The sequence below is a fragment of the Misgurnus anguillicaudatus genome, chromosome 5 (genome assembly GCF_027580225.2).
Source record: "Misgurnus anguillicaudatus chromosome 5, ASM2758022v2, whole genome shotgun sequence".
Lineage (NCBI taxonomy): Eukaryota > Metazoa > Chordata > Actinopteri > Cypriniformes > Cobitidae > Misgurnus > Misgurnus anguillicaudatus.
The window spans coordinates 22,710,718-22,735,194 of NC_073341.2; the positions used below are offsets into that span (position 1 = coordinate 22,710,718).

The 24,477-nt window shown below is 35.3% G+C and overlaps 3 protein-coding genes across 5 annotated transcripts in view; 1 reads left to right on the plus strand and 2 right to left on the minus strand.

Moving 5' to 3' along the window:
* Nucleotides 1-1,663: 1,663 nt before the first annotated feature.
* foxd5 (forkhead box D5) lies at nt 1,664-3,084 on the minus strand. Its single transcript, XM_055168012.2, has one exon. The coding sequence runs from the start codon at nt 2,769-2,771 to the stop codon at nt 1,812-1,814; it is 960 nt and encodes a 319-aa protein (XP_055023987.2). The 5' UTR covers nt 2,772-3,084; the 3' UTR covers nt 1,664-1,811.
* Nucleotides 3,085-5,944: 2,860 nt separating this feature from the next.
* Nucleotides 5,945-22,925, minus strand: cbwd (COBW domain containing). 3 transcript variants are annotated; one of them, XM_055168009.2, is made up of 16 exons: nt 22,779-22,925; nt 20,998-21,105; nt 20,728-20,814; nt 20,443-20,539; nt 19,867-19,958; nt 18,685-18,744; nt 18,555-18,592; nt 14,082-14,128; nt 12,953-13,039; nt 12,540-12,584; nt 9,635-9,691; nt 8,883-8,934; nt 7,759-7,827; nt 7,596-7,661; nt 6,167-6,296; nt 5,945-6,022 (listed from the first exon to the last, which is right to left on the minus strand). In XM_055168009.2, the coding sequence occupies exons 1-16, from the start codon at nt 22,795-22,797 to the stop codon at nt 5,949-5,951; spliced, it is 1,128 nt and encodes a 375-aa protein (XP_055023984.1). In that variant the 5' UTR covers nt 22,798-22,925; the 3' UTR covers nt 5,945-5,948. The 3 variants fall into 3 exon arrangements, with proteins under 3 accessions (XP_055023984.1, XP_055023985.1, XP_055023986.1); XM_055168010.2 differs by lacking the exon at nt 22,779-22,925 and adding an exon at nt 21,399-21,553; XM_055168011.2 differs by lacking the exon at nt 22,779-22,925 and adding an exon at nt 21,399-21,536 and having other exon boundaries at nt 20,998-21,096.
* dock8 (dedicator of cytokinesis 8) overlaps nt 22,628-24,477 on the plus strand; it is a 58,516-nt gene continuing 56,666 nt past the window's right edge. Inside the window, exon 1 of the mRNA XM_073867754.1 lies at nt 22,628-22,831. Coding sequence (XP_073723855.1) covers nt 22,779-22,831 — 53 coding nt within the window. The 5' untranslated portion in view covers nt 22,628-22,778. The remainder of the gene's footprint in view (nt 22,832-24,477) is intronic.

The following is a 24,477-nucleotide window of genomic DNA, read 5'->3' on the forward strand; positions in this document are numbered from 1 at the left end:
TGGATATAATCTCTAATGAGATCATGTATTGACAATAGGTTGCAGTTTTAAGTTTGTATTGGTCACATTCAGAATCATACAGGAGTGATGTTTGGAACGACGACTCCACACAGTTTACGATAAGACATTTTATAAATAAGGAATAAAATAGAAATGGCACGGTTTCACAGGCTTAAGTTTAGTCTCAGACTATGCATGTTTGAGGTCTCTTAACTGAAAACAATTTGCAGGGACAGATCCTACCAGCAGTGGAATTGTTTTGTCTCAAGATGCACACCAGTGATGATTTATGGCATATGTTAAATAAACTAAATGTCCCATTAAATAACGCGTACTCGTGGCTTATAAGCCCTGTCTGTGAAGGCCTTAAAGATTAACTAAGATTAATTAAGATTAATGATAAAATATATATCAAATTAGAGCCTGCGTTTCTTCTCGTAAAAGTTAACCATGTAAAAAGTGTCATTCAATATTTCCCATCTACACACTTTATAATGCAAAAACATATTAAAGCCCACTATAATAAATACTTAAGTGACAAAGTAAAATATACATTTGTTTAAGACCATTCACTTCAGTGGGTCTTGATATTTTTGAAAAAGGAAAAGGTCACTAATATCACGCGCATCAGTCTCCCTCTTGTGGACATATAGATGTGGTTAAACATAGGGAATAGGGAAAATTTGTAGTTCTGAAATACTTTGCAAAAATGCCTTTAGCATTATATTAATGATCATTGACCCTCCCTTGCATATTTCCTTTTTTGTTTCCAACAAAAAGTGTCTTACAAAAGTTAATTCAATATATCGTTTCATGTGAGTGAGTGGGTAAAATGGCTTTTACATCTTTTTGTAGCAAATTCCCAACTCCACAAGATCCAGAACTTTTTTGTTGGTGAAAAAATGTTAAGGCTATGTGTTCCTTGGCCTTATTTTAACAACTTTATTTTTACTAAACACGCATAAACATTATTTACTTAAAAATACAAACGTGTACACACGTTACTTACTTTAACTATTTAAGCATTAATGTTATGTGATATTAGCCATTAATATGTTTAAAGCAACTAAAAAAAGACCAAATGTAAGAGCATGCCAGAACATCTGCCAGTGTCCCAAAATGGTCGGACCCCAGAGGGTTAAAACAACATTTTTGTTTCCAGCCTTTATCGTCTCACTATTTTGTATGTAATTTCAACGCATTTTTGTTTTTTGTTTTTAACAACTAACCTGTTAATTAACCCCTAAACAAGTTAAATATTTAAAAATAAATCTTTAAAATATTAATTAAAAATTATTACACTATTTTTAACTAACTTTAAAATGCTAGGCTATAATAAAATAATATTATAATAAAATAATAGGGAGGTTTATTTCATACAAAATTAATGGTGTATGTTAACAGGACCTGACCACAGATCGGGCTAAAAGTGCGCACGACATTCAGGCTCGCGGTTCACCTTCATGGATAAACTTTTTATTTAACTGTTTAATGTTATATTTTCATTAAAACAATGTTATGTATTCGCCTGAACTGACCAAAATAAAAGTCTCCAAACGCCATTCAGTCTTCGATGTTCAATTTCTTTGAAAAACTTTTGAAACGTATATTGAAGATTAAAACATAGGCTTTAATCAAACTTGATGATGGTTTATTTTAAACATACATTTGAATACATCAATTTAAAAGCATTTTAGACAGGTTATCAGACAAATATATTACCATTTATTTATTTACATTAAAACTATAAGAGCAATGTACAAATGACATACTAAAAATAAAAAATATGTTTAGACACCGATCATAGCAGTTCAACAATGTGGATACACCACTCTCAATGCGTCTGTGAAAGAAAGAGTTTTCAGCACGGGAGTCCTTGGCACAGGCAACACACTTGGAGCAACACAAGATGTAGGTCTTGGAAACACATAACTGTAGTCAGTTGTGAGATGACGAGGAGAGTTTTTGGTTGATTTGGCCATGATACTGTCAATGCTAAACGAGCACTTCTCGGTCTTGTGTTCGGGCCTTTGTGGCATCTCTGGAGATTCGTGGACTTTCATGTTGAGAGTCTGATATTGAAAATATTGAGGTGGCACTATCATGCCATCCGGCATTGGCAAATATCCAATAGGATTAGCCTGGGCCTGGGCTGGCACTGGCCCGGAAACGCAGTAAGGTCGTCCATATGGTCGATAACTTAACGTTGGGTGGTAAAGCACCAGGCCATCTTTGGTGAACTCCGGTTGGTTTCTTTTGAATCGTTTTCTTCTGCGCAGAAAGCTGCCGTTGTCAAACATGTCCTCGGATGCAGGGTCCAATGACCAGTAGTTTCCTTTACCCGGGTTGCCGGGCTCTCTCGGGATTTTGATGAAGCAATCGTTCAGTGATAAGTTGTGCCTGATGGAGTTTTGCCAGGCGGGAAATTTCTCCTTGTAGTATGGAAACTTGTTGCTGATGAAGTCGCAGATGCCGCTCAGAGTCAACTTCTTCATCGGACTTTGGAGGATGGCCATGGTTATCAGAGCGATGTACGAATACGGGGGCTTGACGGCAGAGTTTTGCTTTGGGCCACAAAAGCTGCTTTCGCTCTCTCCGGATGACTCGCTCTCTGAATGGTCCATGTCCGATGAGCTCACCTCCGCTGCGCCCTTGCAAGGCATGTAATACTCTCTGTCACTGTGGTGGTCTTCTCCAACGATGTCTACCTCATCATTCTCTGAAGAGATGGAGGTTCGCAGGACGTCTTTGTAATCCTTGGAAAGGGTCATGATTGTGGGACCCTAAACGATGTGTGGTTGGTTATACTCTTGGCTGGTTTGCAGGACTGGTGGAAATGAGGGCTATTTATGAGGGGCCACACACACTCTGTTTGTTGTCCGTGGATAGTCAGACCAATAGGAGTGAAGCTTCACCACAGGGAATCCGGACAGCAAGGCAGGTGTGGGGGGCTTTGACCTGCTTTAAATCATATATGTGTGCCATATCCCATTAGAGTATACTGTACCGTACTCTGTTTGGTACTTTATATGAGAAAAGTATTTAATAATAAATCATATAATACAGATTATTATACAGTTAGACTATACTCAGAAAAAAATTATTCATTCAATTTACTCCATTTTTTTAAGGTAAGTGGTCGCAATCAATTTATTTAAGCTACATAAAAAAAGAGAAAAACAAAACAAACTTTTGTTTAACTGTAGCTTAAATAAATTGATTGCAACCACTTAGCTTAAAGAAATTGAGTAAATTGAATTAATATTTTTTTCCGTGTATAATAAATAATGAATTATTGATATGTTATTATTTAAAAAGTACGCCCTAAATAGTTTTATTTATTTATATGTGTGTCCAGGGAGCACATATACTGACAAAAATGTTTATCTTGCAATGCAGTGCAAGTCACTTTGGATAAGTGTCTGCCAAATAAATACATGCATTTATTTTTCTATTAATTCGTAAATTATTATTATTGATGATGATGATGTTGTTATTTTAATTATTAAATTATAAAATTTAAGACCTTAATATAGTTGGCCAACTGTCTACAACTCATTTGTAAAAGACATTCAAAAATTAAGCGTTACACTGAAAAAAAATTATTCATTCAATTTACTCTTTTTTGTTTTGTTTTAGAATTTGTTTTGTTTAAATGTAGCTGAAATAAATTGATTGCGACCACTTACCTTAAAAAATAGTTTTTTATTTTGTGTAGTTTTAATGATAAGCATTGTATTATTTTTATCATTGAAAAGTATAAAAGTTACCTTACACCTTAGTACACTTGAGTCTAAAACTGTCATTCAGTAAAGATTAGGCTACACATTACGATTGGTGGATGCTTTATAAAATTTCATTGAAATACTTTTGTAATTATTATTTCCCTGTAACGCCTTTAATTAATGTAGGCTAATTATATTTTGCTTGAAAATTGTTATATCAAAGGTGGGCTGAAGTGTTGGACAAAAGAAAACCAAACCAAACAAAACAAAACAAAACGAAAGCGTGAAAAATGTTTTTATCTTAAACTCTTGGGGATTAGTGTTTGGCGAAGAAGAACCATAAAAGTTGTTTTATCTTTCAATTGGTACTAAATATTAAATGCACATCCAAAGCACCCATAAACGTTTAATTCAGTAGCCTACTGTCCGTATTTAGTACTTTATTCGCTTACTATAAAATCTGATTAAATCTGAAGGATCTCAGAGGATTGCCTAATTCAGAAGCAGGTTAGCGCAGTGGGAGCTGAGATTCGCGATGGTGAATTTTCACACCACGCCTAACTACCGGTTTAAAAGACTGAATTTTCCCCGATACCCCCTGGGTTTCGTTTGGTTTGTCACCTCAAGTTACCCGCAGGTGGTGTGACCATGAAAATGGCCGTGGCCCGGCTCCCCGCATTGAATGAAGAATGCGCGTAAACGAGCCTATCAACATCAGAATCGAATAGGAAACGGCGCGGCTTTAGCCTACAGGCCAGGGGCGAACTTTATTGCGGCGTATGAATGAGCATGGCAATCCTCAAAGCAAACCTTCTTGTGCTCGGATATGTGTTAAAACTGTTCGCTCATCTCAATTGCAAATGAAAGGGTTGGTGGCCACTGTTCACTTCCTCATCTGCGGATGGTGTGGAAGTGGGTGCATGTAAATGGAGAGCACTTGAAAGTTGTGTAAACTCACAGAGCACTTGACTGTTTACAACAGTCATTGATATGAAGCCAACAACATTAACTGTTGTTATAGTGTTTGTGCTGAATCTTAATGGTTCTCACGAAACAAGCTAAGCTACAGTGTGAAACATTTTGGTAAATTGTAAACTGAAGTGGGTTTTTTCTTACAGGATACCAGTTGGTTAACACATACACAATGTAGGCTATATTAAGTGAAACTTTAAAAACAAATGGAAAACATAAAAAAAATATATTTTGTGAGAATGTAAATTGTATTTATTTTTCACTGTATTTTGTGTGTGTTACGTGTTTGTTGTGTAACAATCCATAAAATGTTATATTATAAATAGGAGACTCTGTATTTCTCCTGGAAGAGAGCGACTTTTTATATTTTTTTAATTGAAATTAAAAACTTTAAACTTAAGAACTCAACAAAGAATAAAACTATACCCAGTCTTTACTACTCTTTAAAAACCATTTTACAAGTTGTTAAACTGTCACATTTTCACCTTGCAAAAGGACTGAATTCAGGTGTTAAATGGCCACTTGTAACAGTTTTCACATTGTAAGGATGACACAAAATTTAACACATTAGATAAGTTAGCAGAATAATAAATCAAGACTATGTTTATTTTAACGATCACTGGAATTTTCACTTTACAACGTAAAAGCCATGGGATTAAGGTTAATATTATTTACAACTTCTAAATAATACAAATAAATTCTGTAAAATACTGTAAATAATGACAAATTCCTAAAATACAAACAGTTGATCTTTCGTTTTCCTCCAAATACCTTTTAAAAAATTAAAATAAAACAGTTGAAATGTGAAAATAGCTTTTACTGATTTAAACAAGAGGTTTCATACAGATGCTTGAAGGATTTTCAACATTCACATGTACACTGAAAAAAATAATTTAATCAATTCACTAAATTTTTTTAAGGCAAGTGGTCGCAATCAATCCACCTAAGCTACATTTAAACAACACCAAAAAAATTAGAAAAACAAAACACAAAACTTTTGTTTAAATGTAGCTTAAACAAATTAACTGCAACCACCCACCCCAAAAAATTTAGTAAATTGAATGTATATTTTTTTTCAGTGTAGAAGAACCGTGCCTGTTTTTTTTTTAACCAAAAAATGTAGTATGACATGGGCACCAACTAAGTGTTGCAGGACCAGGTCCATTTGAAATGCAGCAGACATAACAATATGGGGAATTGCAGTGTGTCATATTACGTTTGTACCTGTACAAAATTTAAGCCAAGAATCATCTACTCCATGCTGTGTTTATTTGACAAAACAGACATGAACTCTTTCTTCAGAATTTCCCCATCAAGGTTTCGACCTGAAGTAAAAAGAGTAAAAAGGACATATTGCTTAAAATATTTTAATATAGCACTTTACATAGGAGTGTTTTAAAAATACAGGCTATAAAATCCTAGATTCGGTTCAGATGTGTGGAATATATGAGCATGTGTGTAGTTCTCACCTATGAAGATGAGTCTGTTGATTCTTGGTTCGTGATCTGCCCATAATTCTGTAGTGTCATCCATTTCATAAAGCTCATGGACTCCCTGCAACATTACTTTCTTCTGTTTCGCCTGAAGGGAAATGATCCCCTGCCACAACACACAAAATAATAAAAAAAATTTACGCGGAGAGCAAATTTGCAATTAGCACAGACTGAGTGACCTCTTCACCAACCGACTGCATTGTGCAACTCCCACAGTTGGTTGCATTGTTTCACATAAACTGCACGGGATTCTGTTACTGTTTACATAGGGACCATATCTTCTATCGTAACTGAAGAAGGTATTTTAAGTAATGTTTTATGGACATTTTTTCCTTTATTTAATGGGCAGGAGAGAAGGAATGGTTGAGGACTATCAAGACCTTGGACTCAAACTCAGGTCGTCTGTAATGCTAACCCAGAATGTCGGAGGGCAGTTCACAACCACAAGGCTAATGGAACTTATTTTATTATTATTTCTTATAGTGACTTTTGATATAAATGGGTGATTCTCGTGAAATTAGACTTATGAGGTGTCATGAAACATTTTGATAAAAAAGTAAATGCAAAGTAAGAGTATCAAAATAAGAAGCATACAGTTACAAACATCTCTTCATGTACTATTTTGCACATGATTTCAAATGACATCATACAAACCAATTTTGTTGTTTTTTTCACATTTAAGGGGAGAATTTTTCATTACCGCAACGTGTCCATGACTGGATTTGGGTTCTTTGACATGGAAATATTTATAATTAAAAAATCTAAAAAATAAAAAGCTTCAGGGCATGTTATACTATAAACATTTACAGTAAAGAAACATGTGGGATTTGGTGATCATTGGTAAATGTAGAGACAATAATCAGGAATATAAATGTGTACAAGACAGATTTTCTCATCCTCCGCAACAATTTTCAATCATTGTTTAAGCCCTCAATGAACTAACATTTAAAGAAAAAAAATGTTGGAAGGGACATAAGTGACTGTGACACTAAAGATGGCTACCAGGTAAGCAGTTCTTATTTTTTCTCTACAGATAAAAGTTAAAATTTTGTTTGTCATAGTACAGACAACTTTTTAGTTCTCATTACCGAAACATGAGATTGTAAATGCATATATTTAATGTAATATCATGTTGCGGTAATGATAATTTTTTATAATGATAATTTATAATCATTAATAAATAAATGTAAAGGTAAATAATTCTATAGGAAATATTTTTAAATCCTCTAAAAATAATGATTATAGTAAGTTCAAACCTTAATCTTATATGTGCAAAAAAAATTGGCTTCAATAGCTTTTTAAAAATTCTGATGCTGGACACCTTCTAAATCTGGATTTCGTGAGAATCACCCCAATATGTTATAAGAAGTATGATAGAAATGGAGAAAGAACTGGTTATACTCACCTTTAATCGAATAACGATCATTGGCAAGCCTGCTTTGTTCTTAAAGGACTTCTCCCATAGAAGGTTCTATAGAAAACAATATCTGCTTTTGTAATTCACTCAAAGTAACTAATAAGCAGGCAATTTGTAATGGTTTATATGTTTCCAAACAATGAATTTGAACCTGAATGAATGTATTTAATAGCTCCTCCGAAACGCTGCCTTGTACTTCAAATGTTATCGTCAGCATAGTCTAAAATAAAACAAATACATATTTAAAAACATGAATAAACATGAAAAAAACATCATTGACTTTTCATTAAATGACTTTTAACATTTTTAAATCTTAAAAATAAGAATATGCTGTCTGTTATGAATTTTATGTAAAAAAAAAACAATAAAAAGGCAGCATTTGATAAAACTTTTTATTTATCTTTAAAAGTTTCTGTTTGTTGCTCGAATAAATTTCCTCTAGGTGTTACATATATTCAAGTCATTGTTTGTCTGTGTTAAAGTTACACACTTCCTTTTTCCTATCAGAATAACAACAGAAATAAGGACTCATTTACATGAAAAGAGCAGTGAAGCTCGGCTCTGTTGGGGGAGGAGGGCAGACCGGGTGGATGCGAGAAAGTGACTCATCTAATGATAAGAGAGTTTGTTTCTAAGGTATGAGGAAATTGACAACATTTAACATTCATTGAATCTCTTTGCCTAAACAAACTTCAGTAGGTTTCAACAGAGAGCTTACAGAAACACTGAAGCTGGATAACTCCTGTATTATATATCATTTTTAAAGCGCATGGGCCGGTAAAATAAAAGTTTGGCATGGGAAAACATGTGGCAAGTTTATTCAAAAGAAAATATTATATTTGTCTGTCCATTGGATGTTTTAAAAAATTACAAACAAATACAAAACAAACAATTTTTTTGTTTAAATGTAGCTTAAATAAATTGATTGCAACCACTTACTTAAAAAAAAAAAAAGAGTAAATTGAATAAATAATTTTTTCGGTGAATCTACTAAACATTAAATGCATATCTATATGTTGAATTACATATATGCATAACTAATATGCAAGGCTGAAAAAATAATTTATTTACATGTGTGTGTACTGAGTGTAATTATTATGTATATTCAACCACACACACAAGTCATTTCACATATAGTCATTTCAGATTTTTTTTATTTATATATAATTTTTATTTATTTATATATAATATAGCAATTAATCTTTTCCCAGCACGCACGCACGCACACACACATATAGTATTTAGGCACTAAATGAATACATAATGTATCTTCACCTTGTCTAGATGTGGTTGGTTAGTTCTCACCAGCTGCATCTTTTCAGCGAGCCTGCACGGCACAGATTTGCAAGCAGATTTTAGGAACATTTAAATGTAAAACGCCCGTAATTGATTGATGTCAAATACCTTCAATAAACAACAGCCTCTTACATACCCAAATGCATCAGACAGATGTACAGTCTTAGCTAAAACCTTTCAAAGAGTTTGCCTACACTAATCCCAATGCTGGTGTGATGCAGAAGAGCTTTTTGGGTTAAGTAACATTAAGGCCGAGCTTAATTCGAAAAGAAAGAAGAAGAAAGCGTATGAGGGAGCGAGTGAGAGTAGTCAGACCCGGCGGGGAGGGCAAACGTAGCTCTGTGGATTATTCGCTGGGCTGTGAGTACCACACAGCCGACCAGAGGGGGGTCAGACCAGACAAGCAGCCTGTGCTCAGGGGGGCAAATGGGACACAGTAGAGGCTGAAAGGCAGTCTGTGTGGAAGTGCGTGGAAAGAGTCGTCCCTTCTGTATTTTTACTGCGGACATCGGCTATAATCCTCTGCAGCTGGGCCGGCCCATTCACATTTATACTGTCTCAATGTAATTACTGTAGGGTTTCATTTTTGGGGTAAGTCATCAAGATTAGCATGAGCTAATGGATTGTTTGATTCTGGTTGGGTGCGCAAAATAATGAGAAAAAATCTGAATACATCACCACTGTAAGGCACTGAAAATCAAGTAGTGTAAAGTACTATTAAAAACATTTACCTTACTCCATCTTTGGTGTCAAAAGAATGCAAATCTAATACTTTAGACAGATCAACCCTGTGAGAACAGAAAGCATATAGTTAAATCCAAAGCAAGGTTACTAAGCATTTAGGTATTCTATCATGAACATTTTTTACCCCTTGAGTACATCAATGGGCTGACCATCAGCAAAATATAAAATGTCTGCAGACTCCATCTTGGTTAATGAGGATAACCTATGTTTTCCTGTATAGCTCATAGCATCACATTTGCTGCGCAAAAGGTCATGGGTTCGAACCCAGGGAACACACATACTGATAAAAAATGAATATCTTATAATGCACTGCAGGTCACTTTGAATAAAATTGTCTGCTAAATGCATGTAAATGTAATATAAACAAGTAATTAAATTTGATTTATATAGCACATTTAAACATAGCAAAGCTATTCAAAGTGCTGACCATAGTAAAAAAAAGTCTAATTGGTTTTGAGACATTTGTTGCATGCTGGGTGAGCCACACTTTCAGAAGAACTTTATTAAAACTTTATTTTATTTTTGTCATCTTTAAGAATAGAGTTACAGCTTTTTCTGCACTTTTTTACACAAAAAATGCTGGGTTGTTTCATCAATGGGTAAAATATGAACAAACCCAAATGTTTAAATTAACCTATGCTACACTGTAAAAAATCCTTGTTGCACTAAAATTTTGAAGTTTAATTAACTTGAATTTACAATTTTTAATTTTAATTTGAACTTTTTGACTAGTGAGAAGGAGTTGCTATAAATTATATAAAAAGTTGAATTAGCTTAAGTTATTTCAACTTTATTTTTTAATTTATAGCAACTTCTCGCTAGTCAAGAAAGTTCAAATCAACATATATTTTTATGTTACTTAAACTTATCAAATTAAGTTAAACAATTTCAACTTGTTTTTATAAGTTATGTCAACTTATCACAACAAAAAACAGTAGGTTGAATTGACTTGCAAAACCAAGTTGTTTTAACTTCATGCTGCATATTTTTTACAGCAGGTTGATTAAACTTAAAGGGCACCTATTATGCAAAATCCACTATTTTGCAATGTGTTTGGACCGACCACTGATCTATATAAATGACTGGATTGCGCATGACATCACAACTGTGAAGCCACCGCGCCGCCATCTTGGTATACCCAAACATTCTATTAAATCAATTGACGCGATCAGATTTTAATGATAAAACATCACTTTACAAGTCTTCGTTTTTATATCTGAAGTATCCCTGTACATTATTACAACACAAACGTCCTAAGCATGTACATAGTTATTTACTGAAAGTTGTACATTTTCGTTTTTAATCAGTTATACATTCATCTTCATTACAGTATCAGAACAGCAGACAGACCGCAGCATATTTAGTATTAATGACAAACGTGCTCATTCTGAAATCTAAATAAATAATCATACTTTGCACTGCATGCAATAATTTGCTGGTTTTATGTTATCTAAACTTACAAGTTACCTAAACTTATACCGTGTAGCTGAATGTCAAAAAAAACTTGATTTATACCCGTGTCATTAACAGAACGCAGCAGACACACTCACCTTAACGGTTTTTTATAAATCCATTTTCCTGCCCGATTAAAACATAAACATTGCAAATAACACCAGAGTTAACAGTTAAGTTACGTACACATATCCTTAAAAATAATCTTGCGTGACTGATACGCTGTAAAGCGGGTGAATTTAAAACATGATTTTGAATGGAAGTCAATGACGCCCTCTGCCGGTTGGGTATACCAAGATGGCGGCTCGAACTCTGCGCTGGCTTCACCTCACGCTTTTACGTTAAGCGTTCTATGCGCAATCCAGTCATTTATATAGATCAGTGGTTTGGACATAATGTGTGTTGGCAGTGTGTGAAGACAACCACTCTATGATGAAAAAAAATCCACAAGCTCCTTGTTTTTTAATCCCCTCATGTCTTATTATACATGCCGTTTTGATTCTCTTATCAATGTGAGGTTTAACCGCAAAAAGGCGCTAAAGTGAGCAATTTTCTGTACGCACAGACGCACATGCAGTTGAATGTGTTCGGTCCAACTCCAATCAAACGTGATTATCCCTATGCCCTTCAAAGATCAGAACTCTTGATGTATAAATTTGAGAGAGAGTTGCGCAACTGTGTCTCATACATTAAAATACATTTATGGAATAAAGCACTGAAAAACAACATAATTTTTACTTTATGTGGAGCAACTGTTTAGGCTGCATCTTCTTCCCGAAGTGCAGTTTGGAATTGGTCCTCCGTCTGTGTGGTGTGTGTTTAAGTGCACTCAAAAGTGCATACACGGCGAGACGCGTTTCAAAAAGCAAGCGAACAAACTTTCTGTTCTTGACAGGACACATACAAACAAAATGATCTCGAAATACCACAGTATTCGTTTTCTAATAAAAACATTTGTTTAAGTTGTTTGCCAATAAACGACATGGCAGAAATTATCCTTGTCCTAATTCATGTATAATGCTAAAACAAATGTAGGCATGTCAGAATTACAGTTATGCTTCTTACATAATGTAGCCTTTTTTAACGTTTGATGACAAGATAAAGACTTAAGGAAAATTATGCAGAAAAAATAATTTAAGTTTAATGTCCTAATGATCAACCTGCTTATTTGTATGTCCCACAGCTGAAATGGAACATTTTAACCGGTTCAGGAACTTTATTTTTTGTTCTAACTGGTTCAGGAGCATCAATTTTAGGGTTGAACCGAAAACCGGAAACGTTAAAATGCTGTTTCTGTCTGGAACGAACCAATTGGGGAAAAATCTGGTTCAAAGCCCTGGTTTAAACCTATGGTTGGGTCAAATTTGGACACTTTTTAGGTATTTAGTTGGGTTTTACCCAAACATGGTTTGAAACAACCCAGCATGTATCCAAGCTTACCTTGATTTTTGTGTCTCCAAAATTTTTGCAAGCCCATTAATTGATCTATAAGAAAGAAAACATATTGTAGAAAACATAGTCTATTTAAAATATAGTCAGATCTAGAAAATGTTTATTTAAACAAAATTTTCACATTTAATCTTTTTTTATATTTGTTAGCTAGGGTCTAGTGTCTTTTTTAGCTGCAGTTGCTAAGGTGTTCTGAAAGTTCTTTGTACATTGTTATGTGGTTGCTAAGGTTTTTGTCCAAGGCCCAAGTCAAGCAAGCCCCAAATCTCTATGAATCAAACCTGGGTAGAGAGAGCTTGTTTGAATAACTAACTACCCCTCATTAAGAAGCCTTAGTAAGGTCCACTAACGAGAATAATACGAACCATCTTCACCACACCAAAATTTTGTTTGAATTTTCTCACCTCACTGCATCTCGGAGCTGTCCTAGCTCAGCCTCATGCACCAGATCTGTCTTATTGATGATGGTCAGATCAGCAAGTGCTATCTGCCTGCAATAAAAAAAGACCAGCATTCAGCCCCATTCACAATCACTTGATAAATGCAGGCCATCTCGTCTAAATGCCTTTGTGTGTGTACCTGAAACAATGGCAAATGACGCCTAGGTGTGTCGCATATGGATTATTCGTCATAAAAAACAAATCGCTTCTACGCGCACCCGCAGTTGTGTTTAAGTTGCCGTACGCAAGTATGTGTGATTACAGTCGTACAATACATCAATAGAACAATACAGGTCGAGAGCATTCTCTCTCTCTCTATCTTTATTGCTTGGTGTTCAATGTCCCACTCTCTCTTTGAATCTAAATGTGTGCGCGTGAGTAAGTGTGTAAACACTCTTTGTTGTGTCACATCCATCCCCCGGCCTGTTGTCGAGTTGAATGTGGGTGGTATGGTTTGTGCCACGCTCAAAAGGCGCCACCATTTTGCGTGATGGGAAAACATAAACAGTAAGCAGAGGCTGTTTTTACGGCCTCTGACACTTGTGAGCATTCCGACATGCCTCCAAACCCCAAAAACAACACTCCGACTGCAGCAGGTGAGGTGCAGGGAGCTGGGCTGGAATCGGATACATGTTTGCACAAACATTAGAAGCCAGCTGTAATGTTTAATAGAGATAACAGTCACTGACTGCATTTTGAAAGACCACACATGAGGCACTCATAAAGGGGATTAAAAGTCTGAGATCAGATTTAAATGCTGGGATTCAAAGTATAGTAAACTGGCAAATAAAGGATAAGGGTCAGGATGGTCAACAATGCATGACTCAATCAATAGGAAATGTTTATTATTCGACTTATATCTTTGGTCACTATTTAAATTTAAGCAATTTAAAACACAGACTAACTCCTTTGTACAAAAGTCAGTTTGCCTTGCTTCCATCAGCACACAAGATGCTTTTTGGGATGGATAACACAGATTTAAAGTTTTGCAAATTGTTAAGCTGTCATTAAAACAAAATAGGGACATACTAAGATTGTGCAAGCACAAAATGTCTGGCTTAATTATAAACTAAGAAATTAAATGATGTATTACCTAGCAGCCTCATTGATCAGACCGTCTGGCTTCTCCTCTGTTATGTGCTATAAGACAAATAGTTACAGAATACAATTACACAATAAATCTAAAAAACATGCAATTTTACATTGAATGGATTTTCACACACACTTAGCTGTGGTAAAATAAATGCAATGTAATGCAGTGACAGCAGCATAATAAAAAGTGCCAGTGTGCAATATGCAGTACAGTTAAAGAAAAATCTAAATAAAAAAATCTAGATAATTTACTCACCACCATGTCATCCAAAATGTTGATGTCTTTCTTTGTTCAGTCGAGAAGAAATTATGTTTTTTTGAGGATATTTCTCATTTTAATGGACTTTAATAGAGCCCAACACTTAATACTTAACTCAACACTTAACAGAGTTTCAAAGGACTATAAACGATCCCAAACGAGGCATAAGGGTCTTATCTAGCGAAACGATTGTCATTTTTGACAAGAAAAATAAAAAAAAATGCACTTTTAAGCCACAACTTCTCGTCTAGGTCCGGTCCTGTGATGCGCCAGCACGAACTCGCGTAAATGCGTGGTGACGTAGAAAGGTCACGTCTTACATATATAAAACGCACATTTGCGGACCATTTTAAACAATAAACTGACACAAAGACATTAATTAGTATCATTCACATACAACAATGCGGAACGGTCCTCTTTCAACACACTTGTAAACATTGGGGCGGAGTTTCGCGTTCGTCTTCTGTGACCTCTTGAGGTTTTGAGATATTGCGTGAGGTCGCACTGGCGGACCTGGACGAGAAGTTGTGGTTTAGAAGTGCAGATTTTTTGTTTTTCTTGTCAAAAATGACAATCGTTTCGCTAGATAACACCCTTATGCCTCTTTTGGGATCCTTTGAAACTCCGTTGAAAAAACTGTTAAGTGTTGAGTTAAGTGTTGGGGTCCAACAATTTCTTCTTGACTGAACAAAGAAAGACATCAACATTTTGGATGACATGGTGGTGAGTAAATTATCTGGATTTTTTTAAGAAAATGGACTAATCCTTTAATATAGCCAATGTGTACATTTTACACATTGACATTATGTCAGATGTTATATCCCAAGCAACTTACAGTGCATTCAAGCTATATAGTGGTGTGGAGGGCAAAAACTAACGCAGGGTTAGTTGTAACGCGGACTGTTTACATTGTTGGAAAAGGTTGAGCGTTTTGTTTTTCTGGTATCTTTTTCACGCTGCCATAAGACAATCTCCCTCAAATTATTGGAAATGTACAATGTTTTTCCAAAGAGTTATTGATGAACGAATGTTTTGGTGGCATGAAAGTAAATTTTTTCATCATATGTTTTTTAAGTTGGGTGTGTAACATACCAAATCCAATGTTATGTCATCTTAATCAGTGTCTTGTTGACTAAAACATAGCATCGTTTTGAAATATGTCTGCAGCTCTTAGCAGCTTTTTTGGTGGGCTTAAAAATATTTTGACCCAGATGGGTTAATTGTAACGCTGTGTTACAACTAACCCCTCAGCACTTACGATATGAAAACCGTGAACGTTAGCGTAAATCTTGCCATTGTTTTAAATAGGCTACACACGAATGATTGCTAAATTGCGAATGATTTACAAAATAAATGTGCTTGTCTTATCAAAAATCGTGTGTCAAATTTATTTTTGTTCATATCTTTAATATTGATCGAATAAAGTCAGGTCAAAGATTGAAATCATAATGAAATGAATGGCTAAAATCAGACTTTGATGCTCATTATCTCAGAATTTGATTTTGAAACTGTAGTATAGTTATTACAGACTGGGTCACCTATAAAAAAATTGTCATAATTGTGCTGCTTTTTCCTCACATATTTAGACATTTGTATCCATTTATAATTGAACTATTGTTAGAAAAGGGCTGGATAAATGAATACAGTGTGGATATCTGTCTATTATAGACAAATATATAAACAACATCCACTTCAACTATATAGACAAAATAGTATTGAAATATTGGCATGCAAACTTAATTTTTAGCAAGTGTTACAACTAACCCCCCCACCTGTTACAATTAACCCCACCTATGGGGTAAGTTGTAACATTTGCAGTTCTGTCACGTTTGGTGTAATTGTCCAAGAATGGTACTGTAAGCAATAAAAAACAAACTTCAAATGTTCATTTGTAGCAGAGATGTGTGTGTTGTTGTGTAAAAATATAATTAATCAAACTCAAATAGTTTTTGAATGATTGAGCCAAAACCAAAAAGCGTTAGGTTGTGCCCCGCTCTCCCCTACATGTTTTCCATGTAACACAGTTATATTGTGTATATTTACTACTCTCCAACAGCTTTAAACTCATACAACTGGCATTTAGATTTAAATCTACATTTAATTAAAACTAAAATGTTCAAATAAGAACCTGTCATGCCTCATTTGGTTCTGCGCATATCAACAGCTGTCAACTTATCTTCCAAAAAACGCCACTGCATATAAGCAACTGCCAAGTCCGTGCGATTCCAAGACGTTCAATTTCTGTTTTATTTTTAGTTCTAATTCAATAATCCAATTTATTTGTGTCCAGAAAGTAAGTAGGGGATACCTTACAGACTGTGTTCAATATCTAAAAACACTGACCACAGGGAGTTAAAGCAGCCACATTATCTGTCTGCACAAATTTTAAACTCTGACAGTTGTCACCGTGTCCGGTTGAGCTCAAGAAACATGAAGGCACCTGATGGGAGACCCTCACCACAACCCTGAAGTATCGCTTATATGAATACATCAGGTGACATAGGAGCACAACAAAGGGTGACAGGCCCATTACAGTGATCTGGCTTGATATCCATTATTTCTTCAGTTTCGATCAAGCCCTCCTCTGTCTTCGCCTCTACAGGCATTCGAGGAACCCCGGAGGGCCGCAGTAAGAAAGAGGTGCCACCTCTGCAATAAAAAGACTGAGTTGCCAAGACTGACACCGGCTAAATTGCAGCCTATTACCTAGGTGTCAGTAGCACTGTCCTGCTCCCAGCCTAGGTGTTAAGAGGACTGGGGGCGGGGCATCGTGATTTCAGTGGGATATGTCATTTAAAGGGATACTCCAGTTAAACATCAAAATTACCCCATGATTTACTCAACCTCAAGCTATATGAAATACTTTCAGATGAACACATTTGGAGTTATGTAGTAAATGCGATTCACGAGAGAGTTTTAGCGTAGTGAACGTTGGTTTGGGTGAGTTTAAAATGGCGCTGTTACCGGAAGCTAGTTATTATTATAGTTTAAAATATGGATAGTTTTCTTACAATATTGCATCAATTACCCGCAATGACCATTATTTACCCCTTGGAGCCGAGTAGATTACCTCTGGATGGCTGCTTTTTTTTGGGCTTTAAAGTCAGAAGTTGTTCCCTAAACCCTGTTTTCTCCCATTATAAGCTTTTGCAATAAAGCAAGGACATTTATTAAAATAACTGAAAGATGGGTACATCATGGGGTAATTTTGATATTTGGCTGGAGTATCGCTTTCAAGACTTAACACTATATGTATTTATTTTCAGTAGTTTAAACGCAATGCCAACCAGGTTTATGGGTCAATGACGTGACGTTAATTATTTTGTGTCCGTATGGTTCAATTAAATGTAAAAGGGTTAAAATTTCAAAATAAATTTGCTGATTATTTGCATACATTGTCTTTTTTGAGGACCAAGTCTAAAATTTCTGGTTTTATCTCATTTTGAAAGAATGTTTGGGATAATTGCAAAAATGTCAATGTGGTGTAACCGGTCTGTGTCAAGTGGTGTAACTAGTATTTTTAAAATGAAAATATAAATATATTCATAAAAAAATGTGGACTAAAATATAATCATCTAGTTTAGTGTAATATATTTTTACATACATTTTTACATCATGTGTCAAAGACTATTTAGAAAACACAGCTGTTTTCAGCATATGTCAGGACAAATATTGCAAGAACGCATTAAAATTCACATTTAGAAATAACTAATAAAATGATATTTTAAAATTATATATTTTTTTGATGATCACGCTTACATGCCATCAATGTGGATAAAAATATTTAATATTTCTCATTCTTTGGCGCAATTGCCGGTTACACCATCTGACATTTTCAAGTCTATTAAGCATTAACTTTCATAAAATGGTGCAAATGTAATTTTTCTTGCATAAAATTAACATAAATACAGTGTGCATTGAAATAAACCTGATGCGTGCTTTTAAAACAAGTTTTTAAAAAAGATTTTTGAATTTCTCATCTTGCCAAACTGTTTTTGTCACTGACCCTTATGTCAAAAGGGTCAAGAGGCATATAAAACATCTGTCTATACAAGCTGTATATTACACTTACATGCTTTTATCCATAGCAACTTAAACTGCATTTACAGTGTACAATCAGGATATTTTAAAAGTTAATGCTTTATCTGAGATTTAAACCCATGACCTCAAAGTTGCAAGCGTCAATTCTCTGGACATGGTGGATTAACAACATACCTGCATTCCATATTTAGCATCAATGACAGTAACAATACCTGCGAGGGGAATGAGAACACTGTATCATATCAATGGCATAAACAAACAATGACTTCATTTGAAAACTGCATTTTCTCATTTGAAATCCTACCGTCAAGGTAAACGTCACTTCCTAATTCAGCATCAACCCAGAACATGGATGCGACAGCTCCTGGTTTAAAAAAAATGCTTTTACAATAGCACATATGGAATTCTGGGTACTTGTAAATACAATTGGGTACAAATGTAAGTGAATAACATGAGGAGTTCAATTTAACAACAAATTCATCTTTAGATGCTATCCTAAAAGATTAGTGAGGTACCTGACACAATTTTTTCCCACATATACAAAAAAAAGTTAATAAATCCACTATTAGAGTTAAAATGAATGCAAAATGCAATTTCGTGTTCATGTTCGTTATGTTTTTTTTTTTTTTTGGCAATTCATTTACATTTGGCAGGTGTGTTAATCGAGTTCATTTAATATAATTCATGGTTCTGTTTTGCATTTATCAATATTAATCTAGTTACTTAAAAACAATATAAAAGGACTTGAGCAGGTTGTGGGTAAAGGGTACGTACTTTAAAATGTAGAACAAAATTTTATGGGCGGCTTAAAAAATTGTACATTTTGTTTGTTTCCATGCTGTCTAACTTTTCTTGTAAAAGTTATTTCACAGTTTGGTGTTATAATTTAAGGCTATCTTGTTCAAATAATGGAGTTTTGTCAAACTGTCAGGGTAGAATAAGAAAGCACTATAAATATTTGATAGAAGCGTAATGAATGCAATGTTCCTTTGAGACATCAGATACATAACCCATTCAGCCCACAACCACATTTCAAAAAAGAGGAGGGGCAAACCCCCTGAGGCCCTTAAGAGTGACAGGTCTGTCTTAACCAATGACAGTGCAGACCAGAGAGGAGGGGCACTGTCAGATCAGGGTGCAACATGTCTGCGGGGTCCTGCAAGGCACTGACCCTTTACACTTGTCACTCAAGTGTGCAGTCTGTCTGAAGAGATGCTGAGCCTACCTGCCTTTCTATTGATTTCTATTTTATCTAGCTAAATAGATATAATGTGCTATGTATGAATAAAATTATGTTTGATCTATCTTTCAAAGTTTTAGGAATACAACATTGAAAACAATAACACAACTAAACGCTATTGACGACTAATATACAATTATTACGCAGGGATGCGATTCTTGTAATTACAAGGGTCCCATATAATTGGCCATAATTCAAACAGTAGATTTGGAAGTGATATATAAAAAAAGAAACTGTAAGAAATACCTGGATCTGCCAAACCAGTTGTCTCTAGAAGAATGTAGTCAAATTTTCCTTTTTTCTCCATTAGATTTTCAATGGCTTTTAACCCATTGTCTCTGGAAAATTAAAAACCCACATGTGAATGTGTTTAATCTTTTCATTTTTACATATTTTGAATGCATGCATATATGCCGCATATTGAGTATTATTATCTATGTCACACTTATGTAAGAGTACTGAATTTTCATAATGGTATTATGAAATATATATTTGATAAAACAATATGATAGGCTTTATGCCCAGCTGCACTACTTCCTGAACTTCAGCCAGCTCCTTGTTTCCTGTCTGCCATTATTGGACAAACTGATTAATCCAGGTGTGTCTGATTATTGTTGTTGTGACTACTGAGGTCAGGCACACCTGGATTAATCAGTTTGTTTGTGACTACTGAGGTCAGGCACACCTGGATTAATCAGTTTGTCCAATAATGGCAGACAGGAAACAAGGAGCTGGCTGAAGTTCAGGAAGTAGTGCAGTTGGGCATAAAGCCTATTGGACACAGTTAATATAAACTGGCATGAGAAGCCTGAATTATCATACTTTACAGAACAGCAGAGACAGCCGTTTCTCAGCTCCAGCCACTCTTCATAAAGCTCTCCAGCTTGACTTACAGCTAGAGATTTCTCCAAAGCACTGCCTGCAAAACCACACAACACAGGCTCAACATGTGCAGAACAGACTGACGTCACACTCTCTGTCATCTGAAAACAATGCTGCCCTCTTCTGGTCATGCTAGTGACTGCAATCAATACAGACTGTCACGGAAAACGCAAACCTAATCAATTCTATCATAAGCATCAGACTAGAGATGTTTATTAAAATTACCTTCACCAAATTCATTGAGTATGACGGCTATTCGTTTATTATGCTGCTCTGTTAATATGTAGTTTAAAAGCGTCGTCTTGCCAGCACCTGTGTAAGAGAAAAATACAGTTAAATCACACTTATATTAAATACCATTGGAATATATATATATATATATATAAAATACAATTTACTATAAATGAAAAGAAATTGCTTCGTTTAAAAAAAGATAACAGATAACATATTAATATATAACATATAAAAGATGCATCATGATGACAGAAACCTGACCTAAGTATCCAGTTATTATAGTAACAGGTATCTGAGCTGTGGGTCCGGTATTCTCCTTAATGGGAACTAACTCCGGACATTCATCATCTTCCTCCATTACTAAGATATCTGTAATTAATAAGAGTCATACAAACATACAATGGATATTTTGTGTAACTTATTAGGTACAATAAGATACATGACAATCTATCATATTCAGTATATTGATTTATAATGTTCAAAATAAAGGTAACCAAAATCAGCCTCTTAGTCAGCTCGAATAAAATCCTAAATTTAATTTCACCGTTTTTGACAGCACTGTAATGATCTTGTGCCTTCACTGTAGCTGTCAATATTGGTTGGCACGACTAGACAGCTGGAAGCACTGTACATTACAGATAAAACAAGTTACAACAACTTACTTCTTTAAGGAATACGAAATTTTAGATTAAGAAATCCTTTAAAACATTATTGGATATGTCGTCCAGCATGCAGTAAATCTGCACTAATCTGCGAAGTGCCGGTGTGTCTGTGATTACGGTCCGACCTGCACGACGTTGACTCGCTACGATAGTTCCTAGCCATCGTTATTCCGATCGATGTTGCCTTGATCTTGTTCCACGCTGAATTGAATAATGTAAACCAAATTAAATAAAATAAAAAGCTTAATGCGACGATCTGATAAATGCAGATACGAACGAAATAGGGCAAGACAGTTCAGCAAACAACTTAAACAAGAGTTTGAAGTTCCTGCAGAAAGACAAAAAGACAAAACAGTTCCCTTTTCTGATGGACATTCAGAATCTGATAAAAGTGATGAAAACGGTTTATCCCATTATTTTATTATTTTTTATTACACTTAAGACATATTTCTATTACTAAGTGTAGACAACAGCTAAAGTTAATTTTTTTTAATCTTTTAATCTTGAATCAAACCAGCTTTTTGATAAGCTTAGTTCTCTGTTTGCTTTTGATTCCTGACTTAATTTTTTAATGTTTCCCAGGAATCACAAAACAAGGGTTCCCTTTTTTGGAACAAAATAACGTTCTAGGGAAATCTTTTAAGGTTTTTCCAACCATAGTTCTAAGAACGTGACAGGACTCAATTTTATTTTTAATAACCTAACCTTTTCATTTCCCAATGGTAATTTTTAGGTTATTTTTTCAACTCAAAATAATGTTCCTGTCACCTGGGTTGGTGCCATTGTATGTCATGTCAGAGTAATTCATGGCCGACAGGTGGCTCTCCTAGTTAATATATGTCAGATTACGTGTTAGATTGCACAAAATAAACAAATAATAAACTTGATCGTGTTAAAAAATTAATTTTAAACCAATATTTCTTAAAAGCCGACATTATATTATAATAATCAAAGCCTATAAAACATATAAACAGTACATCAGTATACTTATATGGCTCAATAAAACATTCCAAGCCATAAATCCGTGTGAAACAGAGTAAAATAAATGCGATAGCTTTCTAATGGCCTGCTTTCTGTTGGTGGCTCGTCGTCACCCATTTAAACGGCTTATCATGCAAGTCCACCCTCTAATCTGAATAACATCGTTTTCTCTCTCTCTCTCTCTCTCTCTCTCTCTCTCTCTCTCTCTCTCTCTCTCTCTCTCTCTCTCTCTCTCTGTCTCTCTCGTGTGTCCAGTCTGTTTGGATTGAAGTTAAAATGCGGAAGTTTCCGCCCAGCAGAGCTCATGATACGGTGAAGATGAGGTTTGCGATGCCGTCTGTGATCAGCGCAACTCAGCCCGTCTCTCCGCTGCTCTGTGTGGAGGGATTTTAAACTTACATGGCGTCTCTGTCATCATCAGAGCGAAGGGCTTTCGCTCTCAAAATCAACAGGTAAACTGCTTTCCATTTGTCTGGAGCTCATAGCGCATGCACTGACTGATCCCAGGTCATCCGAGCAGAGTTATGGAGCTGTCTGTCTGTCTGCAGTCCTGTCTTAAATCCACGGGGAATTTATGTGAATTCCGGAACAGGCAGCTACACGTTTGGGATATTAACAACACTTGTGAATACACAATTATTCTTTCAGATTCTTAAGTGTTATTGTTTATCTGATTGTGAAACACCTGAAAACAATAGAAACCATTACAGGCTTTCGTATGGATTTATTGGTTACTGTATTGGTTACTATAATGGTTTCTGTTGGTCTCTACTGGTTAATGTTGGGTTTTATTGATGGGGTGTTTTTCTGGCAAAAGCAGAACAGCATAACATACACCATTAAATCATACTAGTACTAAATTACCCAGAATATGACAAAAAGTAGTTCGTTTTAATGGTTTGTATGGTGAATAAGTTATGGTGTTAGTAAAGAATAGAGATTTTACATGTTGAAGAAGGTAGGCCGCATTGACAAACAAGCAGCTGCAATCTGAAAAACTAATGAGTTCATAACTGTGGTTTAAATGGCAACCTGTCACTTTTAGAAAAACGAATGAGTTCATAATTGTGGTTTAAATGGCAACCTGTCACTTTTAGTGTATTGATGGTCTATGTTAAAAAAACGGCTGTGCTTTAAGGTTGAAGAAAATTTCAAAAGTTTCGCACCTCTCTTCGGTTTGAAAGATAAAATGAGGCATTTTAGAGGAAGTTTAATTCATTTCCGTCATACTCTAAATGTGGAGCTCCGGTCTATTTGATCATTTCCCATGCAAATCCCCTTCTCTTCTCGAAAAATATTAGGTCAGGAATGACCCCTGTTATGTGTCAACCTGAAGTGGAAGTTTGTATTGTTCCTGTTCTACAGCACGCCAGGTGCTGAGGAAATGAATATAAGGATGTTGTAGAAGAAGGGAGTCCGGTAATGATCCATGTTATGTGTGTTGAGTTTGTCACATGGACACATACAAAGGTTCATTCATAAGCAACTGTCATATGCCACTGTGCAGGGTTTTTTGGAGACTATGGAAATTGTGCTATGGAGTAAGTATTCATGCTTTTTTAGGTGTCATAATGAATTTGTGTAGATATTTGTAGCAGAGATTTTAATTTAAGGATTGATGACAAATTGTGTTTAAACCAACAACACACTTGCATTCAACCCTTTTATTGGCAGATGTAGTGTTTTTTCCAAGTCTAAGTACTTTTCCAGAGTGCTTGGAGCTTAGTGGTTAAGATGTTGGACTGGTAATGCTGATATGTTAGGTTGCATGCAAACCTAACGTTAATAATTGGCATCCCTAAAGTTAACCTGGACTTATTAAGGAATCTCCATGCTTATGCACTTTATACAGTAGATTCCTCCAGGGCAAGTGTTTGTGCCGTACAGTATGTTGCTTTAGATGGAAATGTGTGACTGAGCACATACATTAACAACTTTGACAAATCCATTTTTACATGCTAGACCTTTGATCATCTTAAGTTGTGTTGCTGTAGCTCAATTGGTAGCATTGTGTTACCAAACAAAGTTCATAGATTCGATCCCAAGTAGCACACATACTGATGTATAGAAATGCTTAGATTGAATGCACTGTAAGTCT